General features: G+C 34.0%; 1 protein-coding gene across 2 annotated transcripts; it reads left to right on the top strand.

Annotated features, from left to right (window-relative positions):
* Nucleotides 1-2,861: 2,861 nt before the first annotated feature.
* Nucleotides 2,862-4,477, top strand: LOC142607154 (uncharacterized). Of its 2 annotated transcripts, none has more exons than XR_012839248.1 (2): nt 2,862-3,688; nt 3,913-4,477. XR_012839248.1 is itself a non-coding variant. In XM_075778581.1 (2 exons), the coding sequence occupies exons 1-2, from the start codon at nt 3,349-3,351 to the stop codon at nt 4,297-4,299; spliced, it is 708 nt and encodes a 235-aa protein (XP_075634696.1). In that variant the 5' UTR covers nt 3,040-3,348; the 3' UTR covers nt 4,300-4,477. The 2 variants fall into 2 exon arrangements, 1 of the variants encoding a protein (XP_075634696.1); XM_075778581.1 differs by having other exon boundaries at nt 3,040-3,688; nt 3,932-4,477.
* Nucleotides 4,478-12,142: the final 7,665 nt, after the last annotated feature.

Here is a 12,142-nt window from a genome sequence, read left to right as displayed (position 1 = left end):
TTGGAAATTGAAACTTTCAGACCCTAGAACTACTAATACTTTCTTTTTTTTTGGGTATAGAACTTGCACAAATAAAATTGGATGAGCTTATGAAAGATGTTATGAATTTGGACATCAACAAAGAATCTATGGATGATAATCGTGGTCATAGTCAAGATTAGTCTATTGTTTGCTCAAATTCTTTCAATATTGATATTTAGCATTTGGCGAGTTCCAAGGATATTATATTTTTATTGAACTATGTTATTTTATTTTTATTAAACTTTGCTACTTTGAATTTGGGTTGAAGTGTATGCACTTCTTTTGGAGTGTAAAGAACTTATTTCTAGATGAATGTTATATTTTTGTTGAACTATATTGTTTTGAATGTGGGTTGAAGACTTGAAATGTATGCATTGCTTTTTGGGATGTAAAAAAATTATTTCTAGATGGATGTTATATTTAATATTATGCAGGTTGAAATGGGTTGTGTTACATTCGTGTCAACCCAACACAACTCATTTATTAAGCGTGTTAAATGGGTTGGGTCAGGTCAACCCACCTTATTAACAGGTCGGGTTAGGGTTGAAGGATCATGACATGATTTTTAAATTGGTCGGGTTAGGGTTGAGTCATTTAGTCAAATACTCCTAACTCGACACGACACGAACCCGACACTCTAACTCAAATTGACACCCCTATCATAATCCCCCTCAAGAATGATGAAAGATAGACCAATAATACAAACAAAAGCTAAAGCTCTTATTGCTACCAATTTTCACAAGGATGAGTTTGCAAACTGCAGCAAGTAAATTCCTTCACCAGTTTCAATTTATATGTTTATAATTAGATTTGTTGATATATGGCTGAATGAAAGTGGGCAGGGAAGCAATCGTGGACCTGACGGAAAAATTATACAGTACTTTAGAAATACAATAACGTTGTAGTCCTTTATCTTACATGAACAGTGGGTTTCTTCTATAAAGAAAAAGTGGGTCATTCATAATACAAATATAAGAACAATGTTTAGTTACAAAATTAGTTGTAGTTTAAGGCTATAACCTTACTCAATATCTTTTTATTGGAGGTGAATTTTGACAAATTTACCATAGGATTACATCTTCTTCTTATATCCTTCATGCTTGCACATTTTCTAGAAAATTAAAGATTAATAGCTATGTCATCAATAAATTGTTTAAATTGCAAGTTTTTGTAATTTGACATTATGCACAAATTATAAGCTTATTGATCATATAGAAAATAATATTTGATTTATACAAAATTTGACATGTGTATTAAGAACGTAAAAAATATGCAATTCAACGGTTAGATTTTCAAAATATACAATAATGTTTATTTTATTAAGTAAGGTTGTAGCTAAATGTTGTCTCGAATATAATTAGTGAGATTAATTATTAGTTGGGATGAGGTCGTATAACATTATTGTACTCTTATGCGTTTGGCTAGAGAAAATCAACATTATTTTTGACATCTAGATTATTGAAAATGTTATAAGATTTCGGATGCTCAAGAATGTAACTGTTCATATATTTGGTTTGATTAAGAATTTAATAAGAATCCTCATAATATAAGATTTTTATATTCGGTTTATTCCTAGAAATCTTATAGAAATTATTTATTCTTTCCAAAATATCCTTAAATTTATAAGCACGATATCAAGTAATTTTTTATTTTTTTCTTTTTTGGTATCTTCCTATAAATTATAAATAAATAATGTGATACAAAATACAAACTATAAATCATGGACAAAAGCCTTATAACTTAATTGGTTGGCACATCATGATATTTTCAACAAAGACATTGAAACTTCAAATCCCCATTTTCTCAAGCTATAGAATTATCAAAATAAAAAATTGGCAATTCTATTAAAACAATAGTCTAACAATTTATGAATTACATGTATAATACAAAAATAATTATTTAAATTATTGTGCTTCATGTCAATCACAACTAGGGTTGTCCATGGGTTAGGTTTGTGCGCAACCTGAACTCGACAAGACAATTTGAGTGGATGAAAAAGTAACCCGAAACCGACCTAGAAGATCTAGTCAAATCTACCGGTTCGGGTCTCGTCGATTTCAGGTTTTATTGGGTTGGTCTCGGGTTTTATCACCGATGCCAATATGTCGCTAGATGCGACGAGATCTGACTGATAGTTGGTCGGATCTGTCAAGATCGGGTTGATATCTTGTCGGGTCCTATGAGATTTGGCCTAGATTTTGTCGGATAAAAACAAGCTCTTGTTGAATCTAGTTTGGAATACTTGAAAATTTTCCAAAAAGAGTAAATACTTACGGGCATGTTGGATTTCACGGGTTTTGAAAGCGGAAACTTGTAACCAACCCACCGGGGTCGGGTTTAGAGAGCTCCTAACTCGCGTCTGACTACCGAAGTTGTTGAATTGGGTGGCAGTGGATCGAGTATGGGCGAGCTGGGTGGGTGGAAGAGTCACTTGGTTACCCCTAATCACAACCTCGTATCTTGTCTACACACACACACACACACACCACTTTTATGAAAAATATATAATAAAAAAAACTAAAAGAATAATAAATTGCTTCATCGATTTCCTTTAAAATGTTTCTAAAAATAATTCTCAAATTAATCCTCTTAGGGCATTTGTTAACATTTTCTATATAAGAATATTAGAAAATCTTTTAATATATGATAATCTTTTAAGATTCCTTAAAGTATTAAAATATTCCCTAATATTCTCATATTTAGTTGTAAATAACAAGAAAATCATATACTCATGTCATTTGACCATAATAAACTTACCGGTCCATCACATTCACATTAGTTCGCCTTCCTCCAACTTTTTTTCTATCATTTTCCCTAGTTGGCATAAAATTTTCTTAGTTATTTCCAATATTAAATTTTTAGATTTATCTTATTTGGGTTACTTTATATTTCAAAAATTAAAAACCCCATCATACATTACAGGGTAAGAAACATCTTACTGTTCCTTTGACCTGGAGGCGTTACAACAGTGAGTTTCAACTTTCAATGCCATACGCTCTTCAATCCAAGAAAAGAACAGAAAAAAAGAAACCCTCAATGCCATACAGTAAAGCAACATTCTTTTCTCTTTGATATATATATATATTTTTTTTCATTTTCCTTGAGAACAAAAGGCATATGGAGATGAATCAAATCAAAGGCAATGCGCTCTACAAGTTGCCTTAATTTGCCACTACATTTTGCTGATTATGTTAAACAGATACATTAGTTCTCTTTCAAGAAAATGCATGATATGAGTAATGAGAATCCTGGTGCCTCTACAAACTGAGTTTCACAAGAACTGATCTTGATGCGTTATTTCTCACGGAAAGACAATATGCTGAGGAGATGAGGGTGGAAAAAACCAATCTGCTCGTTATAATTGGCTTTTTTCTCATCTGGGTGCCTCTCTTCAATGCTCAGCTACCAGGGCTTTCAACACGCTCCCTAGATGCGCTTCTTCAAGACAATGCTTTCATGGCCTTTGGTGCTCACCCCAAAACAGGCATTCCTTATGAGAGCCACCACATTCCCAGAAATCTCACTGGAATTCAAGTTTCAGCTTTGAGGCTTAGGAGTGGTAGTTTGAGAACCAGAGGGGTTCATAGTTTCAAGGAGTTTCAGATCCCAGTTGGTGTTGCTGAGCAGCCTTATGTGGAGAGGCTTGCTTTGGTCTACCACAACCTCGGTAATTGGTCTAATTCTTTTTACCCTTTACCTGGTTTTTCATATTTAGCTCCTGTTCTTGGTCTCATAGCCTATAATGCTTCTGATTTGTCTGCTTCAAATGTGCCTGAATTGAGTTTAAGAGCATCTGATAAGCCCATTTTGGTAAAGTTTCCAGATTTGAAATTAGGTCCTGATGGGGTGTCACCAAAGTGTGTGTATTTTGATTTACATGGTTCATTGCAGTTTGACAATGTGTTGCCAGGGAATGTATGTTCAGCAATTCAACAAGGACATTTCTCTATAGTTGTAGAGTCTATTGCTCCTTCACCAGCTCCAGGTGTGGAGGTTGTTCCTCCTATTGCTGATAAAACTGCTAAAAATGGTGGAAAGGACCAGTCTAAGGTGTGGAGAGTGTTTGGATCTTTACTTGGTGGGTTTATTTTATTGGGTCTATTGGGTTTATTGGCTGTGTGGTTGAGAAGGTTCAAACATGGGAAGAAGGTGCAGCAAATGGAATGGGTGGCAGATAGGGGTGAAACTTTGCAGATAACAACCTTAGGTAATGCCAAGGCTCCTTTGGCAATGGGAACTCGGACAAGACCAGTATTGGAGAATGAATATGTGCCTTAGATTAAACTCACAAAAGTTTCTTGTTTCTTCATTCATAGTTCAGTTCAGTTCAGATTCTCATATTCTTTCTTTTTGAATATCAATCAGTTTGCTTTCTTTGTTTTGATATCTAGAATAAACTCACAAAAGTTTTTTGTTTCTTCATTCATAGTTCAGTTCAGTTCAGTTCAGATTCTCATATTCTTTCTTTTTGAATATCAATCAGTTTGCTTTCTTTGTTTTGATATCTTGGTTGCTGTTGTACTTATTTGTAACACATACAATGATGCCCATGAACCTCAATGGTATGATACACATACTTGTGTGCTTGAACCCAGAAAGATTCAAAGACAATCAGTGTGTGGTGGTTTCCATCAAAGGATAAAATAGGAGTTCCCAAATTACAAATACAGGACCATATTGACATTCTATTTGACTCTTCAATGTCATTTACATTTATTTCCCCCTACCAATCAATCTCCTGATTTCTCTTTCTTCCCCTTTCACCTCAAATCTTCTGTCCTCTTAATGAAAACCTTTCTCACTACACCTAACTACCTAAGAATTTTCCCTACCTAAGGCCCTTAATGTTCACCAAGATAATGCAGCTGTGAGGGATGGTTTGGGTTTAGCACTAAAGTTGTGTACTATTGTCTAGAAATTGAATTGGATGCAGCGGATGATGTGACCCAAATGCTCAACAACATAAAACAAAACTGTGATAACTCTGATGATAGACAGTGAATGTCAATTCATCTTTCTTTAAGTTTACACACTCAATTTTCTTTTACATGATTCTTTTTCTCCCTTAAGCTGACCGCTGAGTAGGGAAATTTTACAATTGGTCATGAAACATGGTAACATTAATGCTATGGAATATAGAGAGACATACCATGAATTTACCAACTAGTCAACTATATACATTTTCCTATGTCATTACTTTGTGCATCATATCTAGGGCGAATCACCAATCGATTGGAGCAGGTTTCGTTTGTTGGAAAATTTTAGGCACCACATTGAATACGAAATAGAAACTTGAAGACAAAATAGAAAGAAAAAAAAAATCACAACTTGGAAAAAAAAGTTGAAAGGCACTAACAATTAACAAAACCTTAAAAGGGTATATAATTCATAATTAGGCCATAGTTTTTGAGTGTCAAGTATGCAAACAAACTTCCGCTTGATCAGCTAGGCCGAAATGAGGTCCACCTTTTATTATCAGATTTTATGAGCCCATCTTCAGCCTTTGTGATAAGAGCCTACTTACTACCAAGCCAGGCCATTTTGGCAAGAACAATATCTAATCCTGCACTTCTGTCTGTCATGAGTAAACTAGTCATTTTCACGTGTGTTTTTTAGGGCATTTGTTAATAAACTATTTTTTAAAAGTTTTAATATCATTTTTATGAAATGCCATATAAAAATTTGTCAAAAAAGTCAATTGCTTTTTTTTCAATAAAAAGTTTTTAAAAATAATTTCTAAATTAATACTCTTAGGGCATCCATTAACTATTTCTTTAGTAAATAAAATGTAATAAAATAATATTAATTTTCACTCGTAAAAAAATTGAGAAATTGACGAAGAACAGTATATATATATGCACACACTCATCTCATGTTGAATTATATGGGAATTTAATCACCTAGGAGCTCAGCTGACTTGAAAAAACAAATGCAATGAAATTTTAATCTCCCCAATCATTTTCCTAGTACAACGCAAAAATGAAAGAATATACTTAATATAATTTTAAAAAAAAGATATATCAAACCAAAATTAAATGCAATGAATTTACATATTATTTTTTATTTCATAAATTTATTTAATTATCATCTTTATATTAAAGTAATCAGCTAAGCAGTTCCCAAATCTATTATTCACAAATCACAATGAAAGTACTATAACGCAGCACCAAGCATGCCCTAATGCACATCTTCATATTACATACATACCATCCGCAGTAGGAAGGACAAACAAAGGACATTGTAATCAGATAGGGTATGTTTGGGAACCGCTTATTTTGCTAAAACTGAAATTTTTTTTGTTAAAAGTACTGTAGATAAAGGTAAAAGTTAATTGAAATAGTACAATGAGGTTTATGAATAATAGAAAAAATAAGCTGAATACTAAAATAAGTTGACAATAAGTTGGCAAAATTCATTTATCCAAACGCACACTTAATCACCCCAACGACTTTCTCATAAAAAAAAATCACTGGATTATTTCATGGTTTATAGTTGACAAGATTTAGGAAAAAAGTATAAAAGCTTCATTTATTTATTTATGAAAATCTCATTGAAATCTATTGAGACCTACACTTTTATCATTCTATTTACAAAACTTATCGTATCACCCTTCTCAAAATTATCACATAAATAAAGTTTACATTAAATAGTAACTCCCAAATAGAAAAATATAATACCGCATTAATTAAAATTACTTTCCTTGGGTTGGTTACTAGGATCGCATTAAATAAGTTGTCGCACATGGCACAGTATCATTGAGTACGGGAGGACCACTAGGCATTGTTGAATGCAGATGTGATCCTCATGTTGGAGTGAATAATTTCTTAGGTTGAGAGCCTTGTAACCTAGTAACATTATCTTATAACCAAATCTTCTCTCGCCCAAATATTGAACTAAAAAAAATAGAAAAGTTAAATGGTGGTGTAGACCAATGGTTAATTTAAAAATTGGACGTTTTCATTAAAAACATTAGGAGGTGTCTATTGAGTTATAAAACTCTTGCGTAAACAAACAGCTAACTAAAGACTAAAGGAAGTTGTGGGGACCCGAGAACCAAAGATGTGGAGCATCGTTGTAGCCTTTAATTGTTCATTTTGAAGAAGCATCCACGGTCCGAGGAGTGAAGTGGTCCGAGGAGAGAATGGGAGGTGACGGAGCGCCCTTGGAGGGATATAGTGAGATGAGGGGAGTGCCTCAGGGGGTAAACGAGATCTTTATGGGAAGTTTCTTGTAAAGTCCCACCTGTTCCTCTGCATTGAATAGTTGGCAACAGTTTTATCAGTTGCATTAATGAGGAAGTGACCTAAACAGTGAATCCACAGCTTAGCAGCTCCTTCCACCACCTTCACCAAGAATCTAGTAGGACAAGTGCCCTAAGGAGATTTGGGAGAATTAAAGATGGAGGGCTAGGATGTAAGATGCCATGGAGTATATAAAGGAAGGAGATTCTCAGATAAAGGGGATCCAACAAGAATTGAGAGAAAAGATATTACAAAGAGAACAGTAACTGAGGGAGAGAGTGAACGTTATTTGTAACAATCAAGAATATTGTCCTTGGGCAAGCTTGTAAAGATCCATTCATATATTCAAACCTTAGACCCCTAGTCTTTTCTTTCTTTATCTTTGTTATCAAGCGAAGCCCAAACTTATTCATCCCACTCTCTATACAAGTATCTATTGATTTGGGTCGGGTTCAATATTGGAAATATGGATGTACGTAGCGGAAAAATAACGGATCTACTTCATTCATAAATGTTAACATGCACTATATAAGTTCTAGAATATAAGAACAAGAGAGTGTACCTTGGAGCGGTGAATTTCAAAACTGAAGATCAAAATTACTTGGGAACACTTTCAATCTTCACTCCAATTCCACTAACGCCCAAGATGTGTGGTCTCTCAATCAATTTACTAAGGGAGAATGTCAAAGTGTCTAACACTCACATACCCCACTTCACAATGATGTTCTGGTTGTTCACTACAGAAAATTCTGTATGTTTCTCCCTTTGTGCCTAACTGATTATCTAATTGGGCTGACCTTTTGGGCCTTTCCAATTGGGCTTAGTTGTATGGCTTGGAGTGGGACCAAAAGAGACCAATAAGACACTAGCTCCAATGGGCCTTGAGCTTTTTTGTCAACTCTTGATAAGTCCAAAATTACCATTAACTATATTTAATACCACTATATAAATATATCCCAAGACTTTATTGTATATACAATCCCTTCATAAAATATTCGTAGTAACACAAAGTCATGAATGTAGACTGTCACTTTGTAAATTACATCTTATCCTTGAGTACCTGGTTTAATCCTTTAAGTTATTCATCATATATTTATGAAATTCAATTCCATAAACATATACTTTAGTAACTCTTTACTAAAGTAGTTAGACCTAATTCTCTGAATAACAAATCTATTAAACTTATCTCAAGGGAATATTTTGTATCTTTGTTAAGAGACTATGAATTCCTTCTTGAAAATATATGTTCCATCAATATTAAATGTGGTTGCCCAACATACTGAGGTTTTGACCGTAACTCTAGATCTCACTCCTAATATATCAAAGCAACTTACATCTCATGATCAAGTCCATTATTCTCTCAGGATTAAGAGTTCATGCAAATACAAGTCGTGAGTTTATTATTCATTTGACAGTCGTTAGGAGAATAATAAATCTCACACCGGTCCATTTCAATATGTTTTAACTCTTAAAACATCGCAACATACCAACTAGAAATCTCTATTTCCATGATCAAGACAAATCATCTTAGTTGATATGTTATAGTCTTCACAGATGAAATGTCTAATTTCATTATCGACTACGAACTACATTTTGAGTTTACAAGGAACTTGTGATTTACATCTTCTGTAACTAAATCACATACAGTACATCTCATAGACTATATGATAATGTCTCAATATTCATGTTACCAATATTTCAGATAATAATAAAACAATTTTATTAATCACAACATTAAGTCATACATAATGTCATATATAATAGCATACATAATGGCATACATAATAGCATACATAGCATCATACAATAGGATTTAAAGGCACAAATCCTAACAATCTCCCACTTGCCCTAAAGACTATTGTGCACTAATTTAACTCTCATCTCCTCCAAATGTGACTCGAAAGTCCTTTGGGGCAAGGCTTTGGTAAAGGGATCTGCTAGATTCTTTGCACTATCAAGCTTTGCTACAACTACATCTCCACTAGAAACAATGTTTCAAATGATGTGGTACTTTCTTTCTATGTGCTTTCCTTTTTTGTGATTCCTTGGATCTTTGGATTATACAACTGCTTCACTATTGTCGCAGAACAATGTAATAGGAACTTGCTCAATTCTCACAACACCAAGATCAAAAAGGAATTTCTTGAACCAAACAGCCTCTTTTGCTGCTACACAAGCAGCAACGTACTTAGCTTCCATTGTGGAGTCCGCAATACAAGATTGCTTAACACTCCTCCAACTTATGGCTCCACCTCCCATAGTGAATACACAACTCGTCGTGGATTTTCTGAAATCTAGATCTGATTGAAAATCTGAATCTGTACAGCCAATGGGAATCAAATCCTCACAACGGTAAACAAGCATATAATCTCTCGTTCTTTATAGATACTTGAGAATATGCTTTACAGCTTGCTAATATTTAAGTCCTGAATTTGATTCATATCGGCTGACCATACCAACTGCATAATAAATATCTGGTCTAGTACAAAGCATGGCATATATGAGACTTCCCACAGCAGAAGCATAGAGAACCTGTCTCATCATGTTTTCTTCCTCCTGAATCTTAGGCCTTTGGTCATCAGACAGAGGAACTCCATGTCTAAAAGGAAGTAATCATCTCTTGGAGTTTTGCATGCTAAACCGTTCTAGAACCTTATCTATATATCCTGCTTGTGACAAACCTAACATCCTATTCTTTCGATCTCGCCAAAGCTTGATCCCTAAAATATAGTTAGCTTCACCCAAGTCTTTCATATCAAATTGGCTTGACAACCAAATTTTAACCAATGACATTACTCCTACATCATTTCCAATGAGTAGAATATCATCAACATAAAGCACTAGGAACATTACTTCTTTACCTTGATGTCTTTTGTACATACATGGTTCATCAAGATTTTGTTCAAAATCAAATGATTTGATTGCTTGATCAAATCTAATGTTCCATGACCTAAATGCTTGTTTAAGTCCATAAATAAACCTTTTCAACTTACATACCATATGCTCTTGGTTCTTTGCAATGAAACCTTCCGGTTGCAACATGTAGATTTCTTCTTTAAGATTGCCATTAAGAAATGCAGTCTTAACGTCCATTTGTCAAATCTCATAATCATAATGAGCAGCAATGGATAAGAGAATTCTGATAGATTTAAGCACAGCTACTGGCGAAAAAGTTTCATCATAGTCAATGCCTTCTTTTTGTGTATACCCTTTCGCCACTAGTCTTGCTTTAAAAGTTTCTACATTTTCATCTATCCCTCTCTTCCTCTTATAAACCCATTTGCAACCAACAGGTTTAATGCCGTTAGGCGTCTTTACAAGATCCCAAACTTGATTGGAATACATTGAATCTAATTCAGATTTCATAGCTTGGACCCAATGATGTGCATCTATATCATTTATTGCCTCCTCATAAGTGGAGGGATCCGATTCAGCCTCTTCTGAGATAGTTTCATAAGTTTCTCCCAAACCTATAGATCTCACAGGGGCCGAACAATTCTCCCACTACGATGAGACACCTGTGTACTAAACATCTTATGAGTAGTATCTTGTGGTGTATCTAATACAACCACATCATTCCTAGATTTATCCAAAGGTTGTTGATTTACATATTCATTCATTTTAGCCAATACAACTCTAGTTCTAGGAGTAAAATTATTCATATAGTCATTTTTAAAAAAATTGGCATTTGTACTAACAAAAACTTTGTTATCATTTCGACTATAGAATAAATAACACCTAGTTTCTTTTAGATAACCCGCAAGCAAACATACTTCTGATTTTGGTTCCAACTTATCAGACTTCCCTTTTAGCACATGTACTGGACAACCCCAAATGTGGAGATACCTCATACTAGGCTTACGCCCACTCCACAATTCCATGGATGTTTTGGGAATAGATTTTTATGGAACTAAATTCAAAAGATGTATTGTTATATCTAAGGCATACCCCCAAAAAGAAATTGGTAAAGTTGAATAACTCATCATGGACCTAACTATTTTCAAAAGAGTTATATTCCTTCTCTCCACTACACCATTTTGTTAAGGAGTTCCAGGTGTAGTTAATTGGGATATAATCCCATTCTGAATTAGGTAATCCTTGAAATCCCCAAGAAGGTATTCTTCACCTTGATCAGATCGAATGGCTTTTATGCATTTGCTTAATTGATTCTCAACTTTAGCCCTAAACTCTTTGAACTTTTCAAAGGTTTCGTACTTCCGTCTCATTAGGTATACATAACCATATCTTGAGTAATCATCCATGAAAGTGATAAAATACTCATAACCTCCTTTTGCTTGGGTTGACATAGGACCACATACATCCGTATGAACTAATTCAAGCAACCCTTGGGCTCTTCTACCTTTTGCATCAAAAGGTTGTTTGGTCATTTTACCTTCTAAACAAGATTCACAAACAGGAAATTCATCAAAGTCCATGGGTTGTAAAAGTCCATCTTTGATTAGTCTTTGAATCCTATTTGAATTAATGTGACATAAACGCAAATGCCAAAGATATGCATCACTAGAAGGAAACTTTCTCTTTAATCATTTTACATGAGAGTTATCATCTAATTCAAAATTATGTAATTCATGCTTATTAGAAATTAAAATATAAAAACCATCTACAATATTGCCAAAACAGATAAACATTTTATCCTTCTTTATTACAACATTATCCTTTAGGATAAAACAATATCCATGTTTACTTAAATAAGTTGCAGAAATTAAATTCCTACGAACATTAGGTATATAAAGAAAGTCTTTCAATATTAAAACCCTAGACTCAAAGCACAAATTAACAACATCAATAGCTTCAACCGAAATTCTGCTCCCATCAGCCAAAGTAAGAAACAATTCCCCTTTACTCAGCTTTCTGGTCTT

This window comes from Castanea sativa, chromosome 8, assembly GCF_040712315.1.
Source record: "Castanea sativa cultivar Marrone di Chiusa Pesio chromosome 8, ASM4071231v1".
NCBI classification, from domain to species: Eukaryota; Viridiplantae; Streptophyta; class Magnoliopsida; order Fagales; family Fagaceae; genus Castanea; species Castanea sativa.
Note: the sequence above shows the minus strand (reverse complement) of the source record. Positions and strands in the feature narration are given on the sequence as shown.

Coding starts and splice junctions, on each gene's coding strand:
- LOC142607154 (XM_075778581.1), top strand. CDS start 3,349: ATGAGGGTGGAAAAAACCAATCTGCTCGTTATAATTGGCTTTTTTCTC. Junction 3,689..3,931: donor TTTGGTCTACCACAACCTCG/GTAATTGGTCTA, acceptor ATGTGTTGCCAG/GGAATGTATGTTCAGCAATT.